This window comes from Pezoporus wallicus, unplaced genomic scaffold (assembly GCF_028554395.1).
Source record: "Pezoporus wallicus isolate ANWC-B61680 ecotype Strahan unplaced genomic scaffold, APGP_CSIRO_Pwel_v1 contig_8110, whole genome shotgun sequence".
Classification (NCBI taxonomy): Eukaryota; Metazoa; Chordata; class Aves; order Psittaciformes; family Psittacidae; genus Pezoporus; species Pezoporus wallicus.
This window is the reverse complement of record NW_026641787.1, coordinates 600,778-624,665: the sequence shown is the minus strand read 5'-3', so window position 1 is coordinate 624,665 and position 23,888 is coordinate 600,778. Positions and strand designations below refer to the sequence as shown.

Below are 23,888 nucleotides of genomic sequence, written 5' to 3'. Positions count from 1 at the left end.
CCTTCACTCCCCACAGCCAATGCCAGATATGCGGCACCCTCCGTGCTGGGAGGAAAGGGAAACGAGCCTTTCCGAGCAAGGGAAGAAGCACTGTTGTCTAGACGATGTGACTAAGGAGGGAAGGGGCCGACTGTTTGTACAGCTTTGGGGAGTGTAAACACTGCTGGCTGTCCCAAGCCCTTCAAAGCAGAGGAATCCGGAGATAGGATGAAAGCGCAGGGAGATTCTGTCTGGGTGTCCGAACAGAGCAGTGAAGGAGAAGGGGTCCAATTCAAGACAAAACCCCCAGCGCCTGAGTTGTTTCAAACCAGCCCAAGAGCTGGGTGATGGGCAGGAAGTAGGAGCACAGCACCGCTGGCTTTGGGCTCCCAGGGCTTTCCCAGCTTTGGCTGCTTCTCTCTGCCATCTCTGCAATAAGCATCCTGAAAATGAAACTGGAGGCCCTGGGAATTCCACTCTGTGCCCTGGGGAGCTGGTTTAGCCTCTGCATTTCATTCAGCATGCAAAAGAAAGAAAGAATGTCGTCTGAGAGGTGGTTTCCTTTTTTGTTTCCTTTTTTTTTCTTTTTTTTACAACTTTAAATACAGCACTGAGTATAAATTAATCTTACATTAAAAAAAGGGGGGGGGGAATCAAAATAAAATAAAACCTTACCATCTTTACAAACCAAAGGAAACAGATTTTGGAACAGGAAAACAAAGTGTCTTAAGACTTCAGGGCTTGGGAGTGGAGGAAGGGAGCAACGTGCCGCATCAGCGAGATGCGCTGAGAAGTGCTCTGGGCTTGCAGGAGGCGAGGGCTGGGTGACCTGTAACAGCTCCCAGGTTGTGGCTTCTCCTCCTTGCCCGGGGCTTTGCCTGGGTGTGCGGGAGAAGTGGCTGGAGCAGGAGGGACAAGGGCTGCCACCGGAGCTGTGGGCAGGCAATTCTTCATGTCTAACTGCAGCGCCCAGCACAGCACAATCCAAGACTGGGTTTCTGCGGTAGTGCTGGAAATTCCCATCCCACGTAACATGTCTGCTAACAGTGACTACCAGGTGTGCAGAAATAGCCCTTGTCCCCAGTGTCCTCCTCCCTCCTCTGGAGCAGGCAGTGGCGCAGGAGGGACTCTACAACTGACCCTCCTGCTGTTTTCTGAGTCCTCCTCACTTAGAAGAGCTCGTTTCTCTCTCAGATGGCTGCTGCCAACTGCAAAGACCATCCTCATTTGTTTCTCAATACCTACATAGAGCTGCCCACATCTCGGACAAACTTCCAAGCTAGGTGGGAACATCAAACAGGCAAAAATCCAGAAGGAATTTGAGAAGGAAGATGGGAGATACAGGGACACTGGCAGGGAGAGAGCAGGGGAGGCACGGTGTGCAGGACACCCATGAAGGGGTTAAAAACCTCGGGGGAATGACATGATGCTGCTCTCAGGACCACAGAACAGGCAAGGACAGCTCACTGAGATTAAGTCATGCTTCTAAGTTTGGCTGTTGTTGGTCTCGTTGTGATGCCACTTCGCCTCCTGCAAGGAACTTGTGTTGAGGAGAAGGGGGGGTTGGTGCAGAGGGAGAGAAAAGGGCAATGAGAGATCAGATGATGCCTCTGCCTGTCCCGTCCCAGCCCTCGCAGGCACGTTGCAGTAACAGCACGCTTTCCTGCCAGCCCAGCCAAGCCGCTGCGCGTGCCTCTGAGCTTCCTGCCGCTGGGGAGTAAAATCCGCTGAAGAACATATATATATATTTATATATGGATGTATAAATACACATACACACATACACACGCACGCACACGTATATATATATATATATACACACACACACATGTACACACGCACACATACAGAGTGAATTGAAAAAATACTTTTAAAGTCCGAGCCTGGAAAGTTGAATTCTCAAACAGCATGTGCAAAGATGGGTCCCCTTTTGTCAGGGGCCTGCTGCTGTCCACTCCTTCCCCATGATCCAAACACCTTCCAGTCAGCACCAGGAGCCGGAGGGGAAAGGGAAGGGGGGAATGCTTTTGGCTTCTTTTGTTTTGCTTTGTGGTTCTTTTTGTGTTCTGTTCCCCGAGATGTTGTATATCTTAGTGGTTTTGGTTTTCCTTTTCTTAAAATAAAATATACACACGCACATTAAAAATATATAGATCTGTCCAGGTAGGGTGATAAAGTCCTTAGTGCATTTTCCATCATCGCAATCTGAGATATGCCTGTTTGCAAAATGAAGGTCCAGTGCAAGCGCTGATCTCAGCCAGGCCCCCCAGCCTTACCAGAAACACGAGGGAAAAGGAGAACATTCCCCTTCTGCCCTCTGTCCATGTGTTTTTCTCCTTCCCTTGGAAGAAATTGGACCCACTTTCCTTTTCGCATTTTCTATCCTGTCCTCTGGAGCGGGGAAGGCATTGTCCTGTCCTCATCGCATGTTGTGGCTGTCGGGGTTCATGGGTTTATCTGTACTTTGTTCTTTTCTCATATATATATATATATAGATAGATCTTGTTTGTCCTTGTTTGTGTGTGTAAAACTTTAAAATTATGCTAATAAATGAAAGAAGGGAGAGGCTTTGGTGGGAGAAGGTCCACTGCTGGAACGGGAAGCACCAATTGCCGTCTGAATCAGACGTCGAGGCAGACGGACAAAGAGGAAAAGTGATCACTCCAAGGACCCCATGGGGGCAATACAGCAAATATATTAAATAAACCTGGAAATGAAACAAAAACACGCGTTAAAACATGGAACCCTCTCCCCTCCAACTCCCCTTCTCTCCTGCTTTCTCCTCTGCATATTATTCTGTTGAAGCACCAGATTAGAAGCTCAGGAGGGCTTTTGACCATCTCTATTTTATCTCCTGGACAGCTTGAGCCACAGCTGAGATTTGCCTGGATTTGCAACATGGGAACTTCGGGCTGTCCAGGAGGATTCTGGGATAATCAGAGCCTTGTAGTGTTAAGTGTGAGAATACCAATCCTAAGGCACTGCCTGGCACCCCTAGTCTCCTGAAATACCACATGTGGAAGCCCCTCTGTCCCCCCTCTTGAGGAGGCAAGGGGAAGTGAATGCGAAACAAGTGGCCCAAGCTCATACAAGGATCTGTGGTAGAGCTGGAACTGCTGAGTCATGGGCTAGGGCTTTCCCTGTTAGGCTGTGCTGCCTCTCTGTAAATTCAGCCTCCTCCCTACGGCTGTGCCCTGGCTACTCTATCCCTCTTTTCTGCTCCTTTCGCTCTCTCATAGGGAACCAGGGATTATTCTCCTTTCCCATGTACCAGTGACATTCTTCTATTGACGAAGGAATTACTCCTGTTTACACAAGTCAGGGAGAGAAGAATCAGACCCTGGACTGACGAAGTCCAGATCTCTTGCCAGAGATTCCAGTTCTCCTTTCCCCTGGTATGACCTTTCTTATGCACACAGCCTTCCCGCTAGGAGAGAGAGGAACTAGAAGTGTTGCTGCTTTCCAGTCTTTCTGCCAACACAACTAATGAAATAAAAGGAAAAGGGATCCCCAGAGCAACATTAATTGTCTGCTTTCAACAGAGAATCAATAAAGAAAGGAGAACAGGAGTTGCTCCACAGAAGAGATGAATTACACGGACCCCAAGGGGATTTAGGTGTAGAGAGAAGTCAGCCTTGCAGGCTGCCTGTAAGGGAGGCAGGGGAAGGAGAGGGCAGGGCCTGAGAGCAAGTGTGGCTGCAGCATGATGCTTCCACCTCTCTTCTTTGCAAAGATCCATAAAGCCATAAATAGGATGCACACGTTGGATCCTAGCCTAATCCTCCTCCCTCCTTCAAGCTGGGCTTTATTGTGCCCAGGCCCTGCAGCAGCCCCACGCTGAAAGCAGATAGTGCTGTAGGAGGGCTCTGAGATGCCTGGGCAGAGCTGTGTCCCAGGAGAACATCTCCCCTGACTGGAAAAGCAGCTTGCTGTTACCTGCCTTGTGCTTTCTCTCCCCTGCCAGCACTTCTATGCTATGAGGATTTCTTTCAGCACTTTCTTAGCGTTGACATGCTTGTACTTCTTATGTTTCCTCTTCTGTGCTGGCGGCCGGCGTACTCGCTGCCTCTGTGAGACAGCGGCTGTGGTGAACGACGGTGACAAGCCTGCCAAGACAAGGGGAGAATGTCTGTACAGAGAGGGGCAGGGCTCATGTTGAAATATCTTTCTCCACGAGATATCAATAAAGAGCTCTGCAACAGGAGGGCCACAAGGCCTCCTTCTGTTCTTCTGTCCCTTGTCCTCTGTTCTCTGCAGTCTGCTTCTCACTTTTCCCACAATGCCCTTCCCATCACCCCTCACCTTCCGCTCCTTCCTTTCCTTCAGTTTCAGCCCCTTGCTGGCAGGCACACATCCTGGGAAAGGTCCCTCAGCTGGTATAAACCAGCCCATGGGACTCACTGGAGCTTAGCAGACTGAAACCAGCGGAGGGCTCTTTCCTCTCCCCCCCAGCCTCTTCTCACGCCTCCCTCCACTCTACCCATGCCAGGATCCTTACGTCTCTGTTCACGTGGCACTGGCCGGCTGTTCCTGGGGGGTGGACGGGACACAGCTTCACACCGACACTGCACATGGTCCTCCAAAGGCACAACGACTTTCCTGAAATTTGGCTTCCTCTGGACAAATTCGATCTTGTTCACCTATGTGGGAGAGAGAAGCAAGCAAGACATTTATAAAACTTCAGCTCCCACTCTGGTAAAATAATCAGTGTTGGTGCACTTCACTACTGGCTTTCTTCCGAGAGGGTCAGAAGGCAGTTTATAGAGCACGGTTCAAACTCAGGGGTGGTGTGTATGGGAGCTAATTCTGCACACACCAGCGTAGAGCAGACCTAGACGAGACAAGTTTGGATGTGACTGGTTGTTCTCCCCTGTTCCTAACTATCGCCACTGTTTAAGCTGGATGACTGGTGGATCACCAGACAGACACATGGGACATGCAGAGCACACCAGCTTGTTTCTGACAGATGTGATGGTGGGGACATGGGGGCAACCAGAATTAACTCCCACAGGATCCTACAGGAAGGGCAAAAGGAGAAAAACTCAGGCCCGATGCAAGCAAGCGCAGCTTCACCAGTTCTGCTGAGGCCTGTCTGAATTTGTCTCACGCTCCTTAATAACTTGCAGGGCTGAAGGCCTCGGCTCCGTGTTTCACAGGAAAGGCAGTTCTCTGGAAATTCCCTCGGACTCTCCACCAGTGCTGACTCAGAGGACAGACTTCACTGCTCCACATCCCACCACAGGGCACAAGCTTTCTAGGGGGTTCCTCCCACTGCAGGAGCAGGCGGGGCTGACCCCACTCAGCTTATCTGGTGAGACTGTGGTCCCTGAAGTGCTCCACGAGCTATAAATACTTGCTCTGAGATGGAATTCCTCAAACCCACTGCCCCCAGCAGTATCCCTCAGCCAGCGCAGAAGCAGCCAGGCCTGTTTATCTTTCCTTGAAAGCCCACTCCACACGCTTCAGACCACACGCTGCTCGCTAGACAAACACTTCCAGCCAAACAATAGAGAGACCTCTGTCCTCAAAGAAACCATTTCCAGGTCACTCTTTCAGGCTGCCTTTTGACCTCTCACTTGTTTTTTCCACAAAAACAACTCCTGCTCCCCCCCACATTTTTCCCTCAATCGGCCTGGCTTTTCTGAGAAAGGAATTTCCTGATGAAAAGGGCTGTGTGAATACAACCTCTCTCAGCCAACCTCTGCTGCCTGCCTGCCTGCCTGGGGGAGTCTCTTATGGCTCAGGCAGAGGATTAGTACGGGATGAATATTATTTTTAAACCAGCTGTCTGGGAGGAAACTGTGAGGAGATCACTGGTAGCTGTGAGGAGGGAAGGATCAGAGCAAGAGGTTAACTATCAGGTGTCTGCTTAGTGCTGGAGCGGGTCAGGAGGCAACCGTGGGGCTGAGAAAGAGGAGGAGCTGCTCCAGTGCATGTCTTGGGAAGAAGCTGCAGCAGCAGCAGGGGGATGGAGACTGAACTGCAAAGCCCTCCTCTTTCTGCATCAAAACCAGTTCCCACGAAGAAAGCATCCTGTTTCTTCTGCTCTAACACAGCAGACAAGGCTGCCTCGAGCCCCAGAAATAGCCACTGTGGAGCTGCATCTTGGGACGGTGCCCTGTAGCTCTGCTGTGGTGACAGTCCCCAGCTGCTGGACAGCACCAGCCGTCCCAGTGGCTGGCATGAGGGGATGTCACCCCGCACCAGAGGCTGCAGCGCTGCGTGGCTAATGCAGGAGATGTAACCACAGAAGCGGTGCAAGGGAACAGATATGTGAGCCTGAGACCCACACTGGTTTGGGTTTTGGAGGATAAGGATGGAGGTGAGCTGCGAGAGGAGGGAGCAGCAAGAAGTGTCTCCCTTACCTGGACATGCCGCACACGAATCTGCATGGGGCGACACTGCACATTGCGGTTGTTGCAACACCCGGAGCAGCGCTGCACCTCCACGCAGGGTGGCCACACCACGAAGTTGGCGTTGGTGCTGTCCACCATGTTGCGGGAGATCTCGAAGACCACGGTCCGTGTCTTGCACTCCGCAAGGACAGCCGGCTCTGCTGCTGCCAGAGCATCTGCGGGAGGCCAGAAGAAGTGGGGATGAAACAGGCTTTGTTGCTGTTACCAGCCTGCTGCATCCACCTCTACTAGAAGGAAAAGACCACACATGGCTCTTACACATACACGTTCTCTCTCCCACTCCTCCAGTTCCCTCCCTGGACAGAGCTACACCTTGTGGAGGAGGCCCCAGTAGCTCAGCAGGAGATGACTCTTCCGTAGATAAAATCAGCACCAGCAGGATTTAAAGCAGAGCAGCTTGCAGAGCTCCAGACTCCCTCTCCTGCCCTCCTGGGGTGTAACACCCAGCTCCTACATGAGGCCCAGACCCTCCTTCTTGTCTGCCTACACATCCAGTCGCACTGTAACACCAAACACCACATGTGTATCTCAAGACATGCATCTGCATCCACCTACAGCTGCTCAGGTGAGTGCCCCAACAACCACAAGGTGCACCCCAACTCACCTAGGCTTCGTCGCTCTCGAGACAGGACCATTGGATTTTGACCAGGCCGAGTTGTACTCAGGTTCAGGCTCGAGCTATCTTGCTCTGCAAAGGGAAAGACACGACTTAATAGAACTGGGTAGAGGCAGGGGAAGACAGCAGGCACTTGTGCTCTACTCATCAGACAACATGTAGAGAAGTTAGGTAAGCCACAGCCCCAAGACGTCACACTAGGTGTAAATCCACCAGCAAGGTCACAGCTGTGCTGGGCATGGACACTCTCGGTTTGCACTTAGCTCAGACTGTCCAGCTCAAAGCAAGAAGCCTATCATGAAAGAGGGATCCCAGTCAGGTCTGGGAGAGGAAAACTCCAGCCCAAGTATGCCATGCTCTATGGCAGGGCTTATCTGGTGTCAGAGAGGAGTAGCAGAGGGATTCGGATCAGCTGGCTGAGACGAGGATACAGCAAGGAGGATCAAAGTTTAGATGGGACCAGCTGAAAGGTTGGTGTGTGACACTGGGGTACCTTGCTGGCATGGCTTGGGACTGGGAGAGTTGGGGGGTAAAAGGGGAAGTGAAGGGGATGACGGATGAGAGGTGGGGCGCTTGCTTTTTCTCTCCCAACCCACCACAGCCGCTCTAGGTCAGGGTCACTTTTATGAGAGAAGAACTGAAAAATAAAGTTAAAATTACTTCCCCCCCCCACCACCACTCTAAGGTAAGCTGCAGGATCTGGAGGTAGTTTAGTCAGTGATGGGACAGGAAGACCGATAGCATTCAGGCCAGTCCTGAGCAGTTCCCTCCCACCCCACTGCTTTTTCCCATAGGAAGCGGTGAATAGAGAAATGCCCATAATCCCCATGGAGCACTCCAACACACAGCCCCTCCTGAGCTCCAGACAATGGCTGCACTCAGAGATAGCTCCCACCCAGCCGCAGTTCTTTCCTTCTCTGACCTGCTTTAGCAGCTGAAGGAAGCTGAATGGACGTCAGCATCAAGGGAGCAATTTTCTTAAAGGGAATATGGGGCCAGTGGAAGATCTCTGTTTATCAGATGTGTGCTGGAGCAGACTTCCCATACCTATCATGTCCCATTCCTCTTCCTCAGCCCTTCCCTAGTGCAGCTTCTTATAAGGGGGAGCAGAGACTTTGCTGTCCACTCAGCTCTGAAGCAATTGCTGAAGGATTTGGGATGAGTGCACAGGGGTTGTATTCACAAGGCAGAAATCATGTGCATGAGCACATCTACACATGAGGTGGACAGACAGACACCCTTTAAAGCAGCTGGAGAGGTATGATCAGATCTAGGACACCATTCATCTTGCCCTGAGGCAGACACCCAAAATGAGATCTGATGGATCATACACTAGAAGGGCAGTAGTTCTCTAGGGGCTACGGAGGCTGTCTGGATGACTGGCTTAGATGGGCTTGCATGCTTCTAGGGCAGCCACATTTAAGGGTGATGAACCCCACTCTATACCCATGGGTCTACAGTAGTGTCTAAGGACAGAAGAGCTCATCTGCCTTCTGGAGCTACCTAATCCTGGCTCCCTGTGCAGGCAGTGGAGGACAGCAGCTATGACACACACAGGGTGCCTTGACAGCACAGCGAGAAAGTCCAGCCACTTTGGGATTGTTTTGCTAAGACACTAACTGCACAGAGGGCAAGCAAGTGGTGATGCCCCTTGGTCACTACCTGGGAGCAGATGAAAGCCAAAGGGTGCAACAAAGAGGCAGCTTCACAGCATCATTTATTTTCTGTTTCCCTGACCAGCCTTTCCCATCTGGGACCTGAAGTGAAACCAGTGGCTCAAAGCTCTGCAGCCTTCTCCCAGTCCAAGAAGAGAAGCCCATTTTATTTCTTCCTTCTGATGGTGGTTGGTATCCACAATAGAGACGTATCTGTTCCTTAGACACCGGGACATGACAGACTGCACGCATCTTCTCAGCCGCTCCTTCCCTACTCTGCCTGGCATTTCATCAAACGAGGGTGGGGGCTGCCTTTTGTGCACAAGTTGAGTTGATGAGAGGAGGGAGAGGGGGGAAAACAGCAACAACTGTTGACTTGAAACAAATCTCCTATGGAAAACCAGGTCCCTCCCTCCCTCTTCCAGGTTGTCCTTCTACTACACCCCAGGTCAGCACTGAAGACAGTTGGGGTGGAGGGGACCAGCCTAGGACAATCCAGCACAGCTAATTTTGGAAATTGCCCCATTGTGTGGCTCATGGACGAGGAGGAGGGAACTGGTGAGGGCAGGGAGCGGCCGTGGCTGTGGTGGGGAGCCTCGTTGCCTCTTTCTAAGGCAAACAATAGCTGAATGCAGCTGGTGCCCTCCCCCTTGCTTTCCCCCCCCTGCCCCTCCAGGGCCGTTTTGAAAGGCAGCGGGAATGCTTTTGAGACTGCGCCAGTGGTTGGACTGGCATAGGAAACAAAAGCAGGAAATTCTGTTCCCCCGTAGATAGTGTCTCGGCAAGGATTACAAAGCTCCAAACAGACAAAACACGAGAGAGAAGGAGAGCTGGGGGGGGCCGGGGGCTGACGGGCGGGAGTAGGGTTAGAATAGAAAGGAATTTGCTCTGAAGAGACCGTTTATAAATAAATTCCTGGGCCAGCCCAGCCGCTGCAGCGTGTGCTCCAATTCCCACACGTGCCGACCCCTCTGCGCTGCACTGCTCCTGCCACTCGCTGCACTCAGCCCTGCCCAAGTGACCCAGAGGCACGGCAGACCCCACAACTCTTATCTGTGGGCAGAAGGGGAGCGACGCTACCCTGAATTAGCCCCTTGTGCCATATCTCGCCCATGGACACGTGCTCTGACATGCTTGTCCTAAGAGCTTCTGGGAGCCTATGGCCTTTTGTGGATGCTAACCCTGGACACCCACTCAGCTCTTTGCTCCTCTATCACCCTATTTCTACCTCCCATTTCTCTAACTCCTAAACTGATGCTTGGCTAATTCAAGCTCAGATGCTAGCGCATCTCCCAGGGTGAAAAGTGCTGACCTCGGTTCCTGGCACTCACCATGCCCATCTCCTACTGCTTTTGGAAGCCAGTGTCCCTCGATGGGCCAAGCAGTTAGGAGATCTAGAAGAGCTCCTAGTTGCCTAATTCCCACAGGTTTTTGGGGGTTTTGGGTGTGTAGATAGCCAGGCTCCTGAATGGTTCCTATATTTATAGTGATGTCTGATGAAAACAGACTACCCCCTCCCTCCCCACCAAAGAGTTAAGAAAAAATAGAGGAGTGTTTGGTGAAGAGGAGATTTACCTACGGAGTCTATCTGCAGGGCGCGCTGGAGGTCGCTGATGGAGCGCAATGAGCTGTCACCCAAAATCTCATAAATGTCTTCAGGTATGGGGTCCCCCTGCCAGATGACAAAGAGGAAAGAAGGTGAGAAACAAGCATTAAAGAGGCAACCTGTGAATACTGACTGTGTCATGGAGCAGGAGCTGGGGGAGTCGAAGGAGCATGGGGGAGGCGTGACGGAACCAAAGACATGCCCACATAAAGGCACAAGCCTGAAACCTGAGCAAGAGCAAAAGCCCCTGTCACTGACTCCCACAAAGCGTTTGGGTGACTGACAAAGCCCAGAAATGCCCAGGCTGTGCAGCAGAGCCCCAAACGCTGTGCAAGCAGCCAGCAAGGCTTCCTTCTCCGGTGCTGTATGGCTTCTCCAGGTGGCCTCTCATTCCTGCTGCTTGCAGTAAAGGCGTTTTAACAGACTTCCCTTACATTATCTGATAAAAGCTTCCCAATATTTCCCTCCGTTATGAAACTCCCTAATGGGCTTTGTCAGATATGGGGTGTATGTGCGTGTGCTTGAGCGTGTGTTTTCAAACCACAGTGGCCCAATAATATACACCATTTGCATACTCTTCAGAAAGGAAAAAAACAGATTGGGGTTGGAGGAGAAGACAGACATTTGCAGCTGAGGCTGCTCCGGCATGAGCCTGTTTGAAACCACCAAGGCTGCAGGGAGGACATGAAAGGCTCTTTGAGGTGGTGGGCTGAGGAGCTCATTTGGATGAAGAAACACATGGGAGTCAGGATGTCATTGCGTACCAGTGCCAAAAAAAACCTGAAGTAAGCAGGTTTGCAGACATCGGACGATGGGACAAATTCAGGGTTTGTGCAGGCAGGTGCAACACCATCAATCTCTTGGGAATTTGACTCCGGCACTAGGCTTGTATGGGCCCTAGTGACAGCACTTCTCAAGACTACAAAGGAGCGGTGTGGGAAAGCAAGCACTGATTAAAATGTACTTCCGAAAGGCTAGAAAAAGAGACGAGGAAAGTACTGGCCAAAGTGTTTGCTTAGCTCCTCGCTCTCTTCATTCAGGGCTACTCATGCAGAAAAGCTGCTCTTTCAGCCGGGTGCTGGATGCCATCTGAGCCGCAGCCCTACACATGCCCCTGTAACTGAGAGGAGAATTTGGCCCGTGTGCTTGTGAAACGCAGGGATTTTCATGTGGGGTTTTTATGGGCAGTAAGTGGCATGTGTGTGGTCCTTCTAGTGTACCACTGTTCTCTCCCTGCCTGTGTTCACTGCAGAACATTTCCCTTCCACTTGGAGCCGAGGAAAACCCGCAGGCAGGTGGTTAAACACTGGCTTTTAAACCCTGAGGGCTTTAGCCTAAACCTGCAGCCACTTTTGCATGGTTGCTTGAGCCTGGCAACCTCCCACACGTGCCTGTCTCTTGGCCACCCGCCCTTTGCCTCTACTAATGGGGCAATAGGAGTGTCCTGCTAGCCCACCCGCTGATACTGTGACTTAAACTAGGACATGGTGCCTTGAAGGCTGCTGCAGCCTGAGTCACGGGGCAGACACCTGCTGGGATAGCCACAGAGCAGACAGCACTAGCATCTTAAACCTCCGCAGCGAGATCCACCAGAGAGCTCGAGTCAGAGCAAGCCTCTCTGCCCCGCTCCGTCCCTGTCACTGTCACATCTTGCCACAGATCTGGCTGTCCGCCTGCAGCAAAAAGCAGATTTCACATCCCCAGGCATCACTTCCTCAGTCTCTGAGGGAGAAGGGAGAGGCATCAGTGATGAATGCACAGCGAGAGAGACTTGTATAATTCAGGGATCACTGAATAGCTGCGAAATGAAGATGCCTTCTGACAACTCCTGCTGCGTGAGGAAGAGTGGGACCAACAGCCCAGTGCCAGAGAGGCTCTGCAGCACTTCCCTGCCTTGTGCCACACACGTTTACTGGAAAAGGGATCATTTGCAATTCCCAGGACTTGCAGCCAGAGCTCAGGGTTTTTAATGCCTGCACCTGTCAGCCAAATGCATTTGTGTGCGAATGCTGCTGTGCATGGATGCCCCTGGTCCTTCCTGACACTCAATCCGTGTAGGAAATGGAACTTTATTTTAAACTCCGGCACTCACTGGGGGAGATTACGGCAGGTGCTACGAGACTCGGTGACTCTGGAGGCGAGCTGGGAGGTGTCACCTTGCTCACAGAGCAGGCGGAACAGATAAGAATCGGGGATTGCAAATGCAGGCCCTCAAGAGCCGGATTGCTGAAGGCTGTCTGTAGGAATAAGCTCCACTCCCTGCTCACAGTAGCAGTTTTAGGTGCCAATTTTTTCTTGTTGCAGATACTACCAGCATGGCTGTGGTGTATCACCAGCCCACACAGCTCATCATCCCCAGGCTTTGCGAGGCAGCTCTGCCAGTGACAACCGCAAGTCTGTGAGGCTCCTTCCTTTCCTCTTGTGCTGCAGAACCGTGCCCAAGGCTGGCCTAAGAGGAGCTGCACAGACCTGAGCTGCACGGCTTGTCCTTGTTCCCTTTGGGGTCTCTGATGGGAACAGCCGTGCCGCTGCCCCCCCCCGCCCAGCACTATGACCAGGAGGCTCTGAGATTGTGGGTACCACACACACCCAGGCTTGGGGCATATGGTGGGGATGGCATACAGGGACACAGAGGTCCCTCAGCCACCCATGGGGTGAGAAGGCGGAGGAGCATTGCAGGAGGTGGGATCCCCAACAGACCAGCCCAAGCAGCTGGTGCCTTTCCTGCTTAGCAGCTCCTCTGGAGTTATTTGTCTAACACAGGTTAACAATCTCTCCTTTTTTACTGCACGGCACATCAAAGAAGACTTTTGTCTCAATGGACTCCTGGCTGGCTTTCAAGTGCCCCAAGGCCTGGCCTCATAGTCCCACAAGGCCCTGAATTCCTATAAGAAAGTAAGTTTGTTCTTCCCTCTCTCCCTCCCTCCCTCCCTCCCTCCCTCCCTCCCTCCCTCCCTCCCTCCCTCTGCCTCAATGCAGTGTGGTTTGCTGGCTCTGCACCAAACCACAGGGTCACCCCGCATTCTGCCAGACCCTGGCAGGGATGTCCCCATCCCTTCTCCCAGCTGCTGGTGCTTGGGGAGTGAGACCCACAGCACACAAGGCTGCAGGGGCCCTGCCTATGCTGCACTGTAGCTGGGACACCAGGGCCCCTCGGTGCATTGGCTTTGCCTCCCTCCTCCCAGACATCAGCAGTAAACCAATGCATGTGAAGCAATGCCCTTCAAACAGGAGGCACACACAGACACGTTCTCCCAAAATCAGCCTCCTCCTTTACCCCACCACCCCTGTGCCTCTGGAGCTTTCTGCCAACACATGCTGTTGAGGACCAGGGATGCTGCAGCAGCGATGAGCTGCTGCCAAGGTGGCGCAGGGAGTAAGCAGGGCTGTGCTTGGGTCCTCCCTCCAGCTACTCACAGGCTTGCACAAGCAGACTCAGAGGAGGAGGGAGCAAAGATTGTGCAACTGGCAGGGAAGGTAAGACCTTCAGGGCTCAAAGAAACCAGCCAGGCATACTCCTGAGGTGAGGACTTCTCCAGTCCGCTTTTTCGAAGTGATGTGTCTAACACACCCACCTCTGACTGCACCCAGAAGGACAGAAGGGTAGCAGCAGCACCAGTCTCCTCTGCCCAGTGGAGAAGGACTTTCCCAAGCACCTCCACACTGACCGTGGTAAGGGATCTCGGCAGCAGGGTGATCAGCCAGGCAAAAAACCCCAACCCAAAGAAACAGCATTTTTTAATTCCCTCTGAAGCTGATGTGAGGACCCTGAGGGGAGACTCCACTGCATTCCATGGCAGGACTGGCAGTACCTGCCATCAGCCTGCTGAAGCCCAGAGGCTCTTGCTCCCCTGGCACAGGGCTTACATCCTTCCATCACCACTCTCAGCTACAGGGGCACTCTGACATCGACCGGATAGAGGCATAACCCTCCTCACATAAGCCCCTTCCACATGGGACGGTGCCTTACGTCTTCCTCCCTTAGAAGAATCAAACTTAATGTTTGATCTTGCCCACGATGCTCGAACACAGCCAGGCCTACCCACCCTTTTCCCATTTCAAAGGGGGCTCCGCTGCTCCACCCTGCTCCTCCACACACCCCCAGCACCTCCCCTGCGAGGGCTGGAGGCATTTCCACCTCCAGGGCCCGTTGTCTACCAGCAGCACTGGAGACAGCACAGAAACCACTGCCATTCCCTCCTGCTGCTGTGCATCAGCTGACAGTGAGAGGGAGGCAGGGAGGACTCTCCCGGCTCCTTCCAGGAGCTCACCCCACACATGTCATCCAGCCGGGCTTACACTGCTTTTTCCTTGTCACAGCCTTATGCTAGGAAGAATCGGGAAGTGCCACAGAGCGTTGCACCGGGAAGACGTGATGGGGAGCTGGGCTGAGGTTATAACCAAGCACCCAGCCGCACCCCATTCCTCGGGAATTCCAGAAAGCCCTGCCAGTGGGGCTTCACCCCAGCACAACACACTGGGCTCAGCCCAGCTCTGTAAATGTTGCAAGGCAACTATTAGAGCCCGTGGGGCAAATGCAAATTGGTTTAGCATCCTCACTTCCCAACTGGCAAATACCTTCCCGCTGAGGCTTGTACTCCCTCCGGCTGGAAGAGCTCCAGGGCCCTGCAGCTCCAAAAGGGTGTGATCGAAGAGGGAGAGGGACTCAGGAGGCTCCATCTCTTGGCTCAGGCCGCTGCTGCTTAGGGGGAGCTACTGTTCCCCATGCACCTTCTCCAGCATGGCACTAGAGGAGGTGCAAGCCCTATGCAGAGGATGCCTATGGGTCAGCCTCCCAGTAGAAGTCATGTATGCATCTGGTACAGAGGGTGCAATGCGTTACCTTCAGAGTAGATGTAGGGACTGATTGCAGGCAGAAGCATCTACCCAAGCAGAAACCTTCTCGGTTCTCTGGTTATAAAATGCTGAATATCATGATCCCTCACAAGGAACCTACAGCCAGAATTCCCAAACTATAACCCTACTAGGCTCTCATAGAGCTGTGTAGTCCTTCAATGTAATCATAGCACAGAAAAACAGCCCCCTGGGATCAGGCACTTCCATGTTCACCCTTCCTCAGCACCAACCATAGCTGATGTTTCATGCTGCATGGGAGAAAGAGATCTGAGCCACCCACAGAGGAAATACCATCCACTGCCCAAAACAAACATAACCACTGGGCAGCCCACAGCTCTAACTGCTTCCCTTTGTGGCTTGGGCAAGGGCAAAATGGGCCCATAAGGAGGTGATACGATGCTTCACACCCAATCCCTTCCCTGCCACCCCACAGAGGGCTGCACCCACCCACCCTGCCCGAAAATGAGGAAGGAAGAGAAAGAAATGATGCAAAGGGAGGAAAGTTTTAGTGAAAGGTATTTTCCTGCCCTTGACAACCCCCAAGCTGCAGATCTAACCCATAGTTTCACCACCTTGGGTAGAGCTGTATGATCGGGGCTTTCTGATCCCTCCAAACTGCAAGCAATCGGGCAATGAAATGTGACAGCACAGGACTGGGGGTCTTGGGGCTCCTTTTCATCAACCATGGCTCAGGGTGAGGCTTTGACTTCCACACTGGGAGACCAAAGAGGGTTGGGGTGCACATCCATCAGCCAAATCCACCACCTGGTCCCCACCCTGTGCCCAGCTCCCTCCTGAACAGAGCATGCAGGAGGGCTGCAGGACAAGATGCTGGCGTGACTGTGCAAGCACAGGCAGCAGAGACACCCATCTCCTGCCTCTTTCCATGGCCACAGCTTGACACACGCCTTACGGCGTAACCATGCCACCCGCGAGTCAGTTGTCTGTAGCCACCCCGTCCCCCACCTCGCCCCTTTCTCCATCAGCCCCTCGGCAATGGGTTTCACATGGTGACAACTGGGACTCGGTCCCTGCCTCACAAAACAACCCGAGGAGGTGAGAGGCGCGATGGCAGCGGAGCCACCGGCGGGCACCGTGCCCTGGAGTGACAGCCCCGGGGGAAGCCGCTTGAGGGGCAGGAGGCTCCCCGGCAGCACCCAGGGACCCGGCCTCCCCTTCCCCTCCAGTGTGGGGGGACATGCACGGGGTGGGCGTATTTCCACGTCCTGAGGGGACACCGCTCCTCCTGAGGGGGCAGCGCCGCCGCGGGGCTGGAAACCGGCCCAACGGTCGCTCCCCTCAGGGCCGGCTCTGCCCGCCATTAGCGCGCCCGCGCCCCTCAGCAGCCCTTCCCTCAGCGCGGGGCACGCAGCCGCCGCCCGCCCGGCCTCCGAGTCCCCGCCGCGCAGCTCCGCTCCCCGCCGGGGCTTCACCCCGCCGCACCTGCGGGTCGGGAGGCGCCGCCGCCGCCGGTCTCCCCCCACCCAGCCCCGGCGCTGGCGGCTCGGCAGCACCGCCCGCTGCCCGCGATAGAAACTCACCTCCAGGCGGGCCAGGGGCAGGGAGAGGATGAACGCGAAGACCACGCCGAGATGCATGCCGACTTCAGGCCCCGCCGGCTGCGGGCACATGGACGGGGAGCCCCGGGAGGGAAGCGCTTCCCGCAGAGCCGCCCGGCCTCAGGCATCGAGGGCGCCGCGCGTTCCCATCTCCCCTCCGAGCCGGGCTGCTGCTGGTGGGAGAGTTGCGGGCGCCCTTGGAAGAGGAGGTGGTGGTGCTGGAGGGGGGAGGCAGAAGTGATTCTCGGTGACTCGCCTGCCTCGGTGCTATCTCATAAGCCCGGTGGAAGAGAAATGCAGTCCCTCGAAATGATCCGCATCCAGAGTCCGCGTCCCCCTTGCCGCGAGGGATGCTTCAGTATTGCCTTCTGCTAGGTGGTCCACATGCTGGTTTTCCTCTTGGTTGTCTTGCTTTTTAAAATGTATGTATGTATGTAAAAGATTTTACATGCAGGCAACAATGGCTCAATGTTCTTAGAGAAAAAATACACAAAATACTAATTTAAGAAAAAGAAAAGAAACTTTCCAAAGTTTAGTGCGAAATCCAAAAAAAATTAAATCTTCCTTAAGGTGTCCTTCTCTTAAAATGCTCCTTTTCTTCCTCGCGCACACTTGCTTTTTAGTGAGAAGTTGCTGGCATACATTGAATTTCTTCTCCTTACATTAAAATACTGGCTTGGATGCCTTCTCGTTCAAAGTGTTGGCCGTTCGCTTGGACGTGAGGTTTGCTTTGGGTTTGGAGACAGGTGAGAGCAAATGTTTTCTCCCTGGGTTGCGTGTGTGTGTATGTGCAGGCACTGAGCCTTGACAAGCCTCAGAGCGGAGCTGCTGCTGCCTCCCGTGCTCTGTTGCAACAAGACAAGACAATAAAAAAGGAAAAGAAGCAGAAAAGGTAAAATTGACGGGGAGGCGAGTGAGCCGATGGGTCTTTATTTTAGTGTGCGAGCTGCAAGAGAGACTAAGCTGGCACTCGGGGCTGCTCCTTTTATAAGGAGAGAAGATGGGTGGAGCATAACTTGCCATCCTCCTCTTGGCTGGCTATCAAGGCGAAAATCTAGTGAGGGAGTAGCAGCCCATTGCTGACAAAATAAAAAGTGTGTTAATTTAAATGATAAATTAATTAAAAATGACTAATGTGGCAATAACCCGTGTAATGTGGCTTTAACATCGCGTGAGGAATGGGGACAGAAATTCCTTCCTCCTTAGGAAGAGATAAGAAGAGAGGAGTTCCCGGCATGGTAGTTTGTTATTCTTTTGGCCTCGGATTCTCACTGTTTCAAGGCGAGTGGAGCATTTCTCTCAGCTCCACTTGCCTTCTTCCCTGCCCTGCTGCACCACTACCTCCAGGGAGAGAAATGGCTTTAATACTTTAACATCTCTTTGTGTGCAGGGGGAAAGAAAAGAAAGGGCAGAGAAATTTAAACGTTGCTACAAGACAAGCTGGTGGTGCTCATGGCACTGGGAGGTATTTTGCAGCGTGATTATCTCCACAATATAATAAACGTCTGAAGGGAAATTAAGCAAGCAGATATCTGCTGGAGAGTGGGGGGAGAGAGGTGTGGAGAGGAAGGCTGCTAACAGGTGAGTTCAAGAAACAGTCATATCCTATGGAAAAAAACACCAGTGCGCACGCCCTGTCATGTACGTACAGGTGACCTCTTGGCATGGAGTTGCACACTTGCAAAGCACACTCCCGGCACAACCAGGAGGGGTTTCTGCACCATCTTTGTGCAGGCTCATATCCACCAATACATTCCTGCACCGTCATGCACCACAGGCACTCAGCAGGCGTTTGCTCTGAATCCCAAGCATCTTCCCTGCTTTTTCTATGCTACGCACATGCTTCTAGTCAAGCCGCTCGCATACACAGCTACGTGCAAATTTTGTCTCATTCACACATCCCTGGGCATCCATGTGTTCTCCTTCACTCTCCCCCTCTCTCTTCCTTTCTCACATATATACACCCACTGGCATACCAGTGGCCTCATCTCACAGCATCACACATGCTCCCTTTAGACTACCTAAGTGCCTGTGAGCCTCATGCAGCCAACCCTCTCTAAAGCACACAGTCTCGCACCAGTGCTCTTGTGTGCACTGTCCAAAGTGTATGAGGACCATATGTCCAGGTATGAGGACCAGCTACCATAACCGAGCAGCAGGCAGTGCACCAAATGCTCTTCTGTAGTATGCATCTGACAACACCTCCCAGTTTGGCTAGCTACACCCCTGAGCCTGACTTCAGGGTCACGGATGTGGCTGTTGGTCAGGAGGCACAGGGACACAAGGAGGTCTGGGTGTCCTCCGTAGCTTTCTTAGAATAGCATTGCTCCTCTGCTCCTCCTATCACGGACACAGGCAACTCAAGCACTAAACGAAGGGTAGGGCAGCATGTCAAGGTGCTCTTGGGTTGCAGGGGATCACTGCAATTCACCCTGGCCAAGAAGAAGAGAGCCCAGATTTCCCCGCAGGTGTGGAGTTTGTCAGAGTCATGCTAGCTCCAAAGCCTGGGCCGTATGAGGTGCATGAGTGCAGAGATAAGGAGTGTCCTGGGAGTCCCTCACACTGACCCTGAAGTCAGGCTCTGTCCCAGTTTTAGAGCTCAAGTGGGAAGAAGTGGGAATGCAACACATACCTTTGCTTTTTTCCACCTCCAGAGACCTTAACAGGACTTTATCTTAGATGCTCCAGCCATGCTAGCCCTGTCCCACCCCAAATTCCTCAGGGTGCTTAGAATTCCCCTCATTCTCCATCCTGGCCCGCCAGCAGTGTACCAGCCATTTCACATGATGACAATTTGGCTCCAAACCCTGACTACCCTAATGTCTACCTGGGTGCTGAAACTCCTTCTGAATCAGTAGAAGGTTCCAAAAAAAAAGTTATAAAAGGGCCTGGGTTCATCCCAGCTTGCTCCAGATGGCACCAGCCAAAGGAATGATGTAGCCCTGGGCTCCCTGGCAATCAGTGGGGGGAAAGCTGAGGATTTGGGATGGCCAAACCAGCTTCTGGAAGTCCTTCTGTTTGTGTAGATGGAGTTGAGGGCGGCAAGGTCCTGAATGTCCATGACACCATTACATGTTCAAAGTTCGTAACAGGTAAACGGAGGCTCATGTGCCCTTTGAGGATCTCTGCCCTTGAATAACCTGGCATGGATCTACCACTTTCATGCCACCTTGTTCAAGCTGTGTAGGGTGTCCCCCACACCACAGTGGCTCCCTGGCCAGGACAGAGCAGCCCGTGTGTGGGGAGGTTGATCAAACTCTTCAGCAGGGAGAGATATCACCAGCAGAGAGGAGAAGGAGTCCGCAGTAAGCTAGCAGGGACTGCTGCAGATTTCTTGCTCAAAAGCAGCATGAGCTGCTGCAGGGCCTGGTTTTGGGGATGTTACGTGTGGGTTTATATTTTTTAAATATCCGGCTACGTTACATGCAAAATGAGATAGAAATAGAGTTATTTATTTTCATGTGGATGATGCTGGGCAGTTTTTAGAAGCTTGACATCAGAAACAAAAAGCTAATCCCTGTTGAACCTCCAGACAGCAAGGAAGAGGATGTTTGGAATTTGACTAATCAGCTACCTATGACCCTGCCTGGAAATACAGCAAAATGATATTCAAGCCACTCAGGTTTCAGTTGCTTTTCCTTACTCTCTCTGCTTTTAAGACAGGGACAGACTTTTTCTCTAGTGAGGTCTTTAGACTGACTAAAGGCTGGGCCAGTCTCATTGGCATTGAGTTCAACAGGGGCACGAGCACTTTAAACTGCTGTGCCTTGAGCTGGCTGGGCGCTCCTTGGATTACCTTGCTGTCGTGAAATGACCTTGTCATTTATCCTACGAACCCCTAAATCCAATGGGACAACTCTTACCTTCCCCTTACTGGCCTGTGGGGTGGCTGTGGAGGCCAATGAGGCTATCAGTGTCCCAGATATCACAGGAAAAGAGTTTGAAACTGCCACTGCATATGGTGGGAAGGTATTTCAAGGCTACATGAAGCTGCTGGACCATAACTATATCCTGTTACAGCACAGACTTGACGAGGTCCAGTCACAACTGTGCTAGCTGGCAGTGGCCCCACAGACAAACCACAACAAAAGCAGAGATTTCATAAGAGCCTGCAGGAGGGTTTCTTATTAAAACACTTTAATCACCACTACTGCTTTCTAACCTGCAAACAGCTGAACTCATCTCCTCGGTTATTTTCTTATCACTAGGGAGGAGGGCAACACGTGTCTGAGGACAATAGGCAGTTCCTTGCTGCAAGTCTGCTCTCCCCTCACCTCGTGTCAGTGGAAAAAATGATCTATGGGCCACCATCCACAGCGGTATGATGTGAAGGGTGATATCTTTTTTTACCTATTTTAGTAAGGGGAGGGAATTGTGAAACAGCAGGAAGAAAACAGGACTGGCAATGGAAAGCAAGACTCAGTCTAACCAGCTGAGATGTCTCAGCCTCTCCATGATGAGCCCTAGTTTGAAAAACAATCAATGAAAGAAATTAGGAGGTGTTGACAGCCAGCGTGTAGTCAGACCGCCCACTCGAGGTACCTAACTTAGGTGTTGCTCCCGCTCTGGTCTCTACATTCAGGAGAACAATGAGCAATCCCTAACGCCTACTCTGGGGGGCTGCCGCAGCCGTCAATGGAAGAGAGCAGCCGAGACACCGGAATGAAGAACCTAGAGTAAGTTGTATGCCTAGTTTACGCCAGGAGGCCCGTTCTGTGGGCGCATCGTTTTTATGCCACATCTCCTGTTTGTATGAGGTTTATCCTGACTCGAGCGATCAGAACAGAGTCATCATATACAGCTTACGCGGCACTTTGCACCATTTCCCGCAGAGGCGGCTGCCATGGGAGCTGCCCTAACAACTGAGTTAGGTCTAACAGAGGAAGAAAGGAGAAAGGAGAAGAGAGGCCAAAGGAAGGAGACAGAGACAGTCAAGGAACCTGGTGTTTATATTTGGTGCTGAAGAAAGGCAGAGCCTCGGGGTACCCAGGGCTTGCATAATTCACCTTCTTGCCCCTGGCGATGGCAGGGAAAATGCTTTCCAAGGATGAGTAAAGCCCTCACAGAGCAACTGGCTCCAGGGGAAAGGGAAGGTGTCACCCTGCGAGCAGGTGCTCAGTGGCACCTTGCCAGGCTTCCTCCAGGAACCCCCTCCTCTGCCTGTCTTTCTCTGGTGGAGGGATTCCCCCAGCCCCTCACCACCTCCTTCATCTCACCCGTTCCTGGCAGAAACCTGGCAGAAAGGAGAGGATGGGGAAGGGGAACGAGATGCATGCAGAGGGCAGAGCACAGCACCTGACAACAGCAAAGAGGGAGAGGGCTCGTGCCCACCGCAGCTTGCTGCCCCGTGCTTTGGGGTGAAGGAGAAGGCAAAAGCATTTCACATCTCTGTGGATGTGCAGCTCAAGCAGGATTCAGAGAGAACACAAAGCTGAGGGGACCGATTTCCCAGTGCTTTCCCGTGTCCATGCATGTTCCTATGCCAGGTGGGGAGGAGGGGATGCAGCCTTCCCTGCTCACACCACCATATAGCTCTCCCCCCACAATTCCCAAGTTTAGGGTGAAAGGGAACAATTTCCTTACTCTGGCAACCATCCATTATGTCTATGGATCTGCTCCCCACCCCATTCCCCCTCTCTTTCCTGTTTTGATGAAAGGAAAAAATGTTCTGCTTTCCTTCTTTATTTTTCCAGACTGGTGAATAGCACTCGAAAGGAATTTCTCTCCCTCCCCCCTTCCCCTCTCCCAGTATAACAAATATATACGTGTGTGCGTGTGTGTGTGTGTGTGTGTGTGAACACACCACACACCGCAGGTCATCTGTTGTTTTTCAAGAGGCATAGACTATTTTTGTTTCCAAATTGATCAGGTGGGCAGCGGTCCCCCTTTCCACTGACACCACCCCAAACACCGCTTCCCCTGCCCTCGGCCTCTGCCACTCACCGTCTCCCCATCCTTTGCCCCTGGGTCTGCAGTGAGTGGCGGTGGTGGCAGCAGCAGTGAGAAGGAAGCTTGCTGAGCTGGAGTAAAAATAGCCCCAGCAGTTACTCAGCTCAGAACGTACCATGACTCATGATGTGAAATGAAGATGAGGGTCGAAAACCAAAAGCAAGCAGCTCTCCTCCCCACACACCTGCTATTGCCGCCCACATCGCAGAGCAAAACCCACTCTAAATACTGATCAGCGGGGGTCAGGGCATCGGCCGAGGTGGAAAGCCCCGTGTGCGCTTCCCACAAGAGCTGGTCCTCCCGCCTGCACCCATTCGGTCACACTGACACCAGCAGCAGGTGGATTTGGTGACACTGCGCCCAACCCTCTGCTTACTTACCTCCCGTAAGCCATGAGCCCTGAGCAAAACTGGCCTCCCACTGATACAGCAGGACGCAACACCCTGTGCCACCCATATGCCGGTGCAGACAGCAGCTGGGTTGCAGCAGCATTAATACAGCCGGGCACCCCCTTTTGCCTGCACTCTCCATGGCTTGAGCCTGTGGTGGGGGAGATGGGTGGGTTCATGCCCATAGCCCACCCTGTGTCCTGTCCCCATCCCCAGGAGGGTGGTGTGGAGGACATCCTGCTCCCCAGGGGGAGCATGGAGGGAGGCAGGCCGTTGCTATCTGCTGGGCTGTGTAATAAAGGAGGGAGTTTAAAAATAGACTTTGAGCTGTGCTGCCGGAAAGGCAGTGAGACGTATAGAGCGGGTGTGTATTTATCCTACACGCCCTGTATCTGACACCCCACTGGCATGGGGACCTGCCCCACACAGCAAAGGCACCACTCACTGGTCACGGGTGCTCACCATGGGGCCCTCGTGCCAGTCCTTACCACTGCCTTGGCTGTGGATGGTGGAGGGCAGCAGGTACCAGGGCTGGTCAGAGACCCACCACCACACCCCAAGGCTATCTGGAGCAGTGGGACATACACCTCTCACCCACGCCAGACCAACCCAATCTGCGACTCCTTCACCCCCCATATACCCAGACAAAGTGGCATCTCTCAGGACAAAGCCATTCAATAGATCCCCTGCCCTCTGCCCTCTCCTGAACAATGAGAAATCAAGGAATATTGTCCGAGCTGAATAAAAAGATCTAAATTTAGAGTGTCTGATGTGTTCTTGGTTTCCTGCCATGACTCCCCTCCTCCTCCACGGCCTCTCTTTTCATTGCTCGCTAGCCTTGTGCACAGAAAGGTTTCTGATG

At 52.8% G+C, this 23,888-nt stretch overlaps 1 protein-coding gene across 2 annotated transcripts; it reads right to left on the bottom strand.

The window, feature by feature from the left end:
- Nucleotides 1–1,315: 1,315 nt before the first annotated feature.
- PDGFB (platelet derived growth factor subunit B) lies at nucleotides 1,316–23,130 on the bottom strand. 2 transcript variants are annotated; one of them, XM_057425332.1, is made up of 8 exons: nucleotides 23,018–23,130; nucleotides 16,671–17,533; nucleotides 10,242–10,338; nucleotides 7,000–7,083; nucleotides 6,345–6,550; nucleotides 4,478–4,619; nucleotides 3,916–4,085; nucleotides 1,316–2,686 (listed from the first exon to the last, which is right to left on the bottom strand). In XM_057425332.1, exons 2-7 carry the CDS (start codon nucleotides 16,758–16,760, stop codon nucleotides 3,949–3,951), a joined length of 756 nt encoding a protein of 251 aa, XP_057281315.1. In that variant the 5' UTR covers nucleotides 16,761–17,533; nucleotides 23,018–23,130; the 3' UTR covers nucleotides 1,316–2,686; nucleotides 3,916–3,948. The 2 variants fall into 2 exon arrangements, with proteins under 2 accessions (XP_057281315.1, XP_057281314.1); XM_057425331.1 differs by lacking the exon at nucleotides 23,018–23,130 and adding an exon at nucleotides 22,632–22,757.
- Nucleotides 23,131–23,888: the final 758 nt, after the last annotated feature.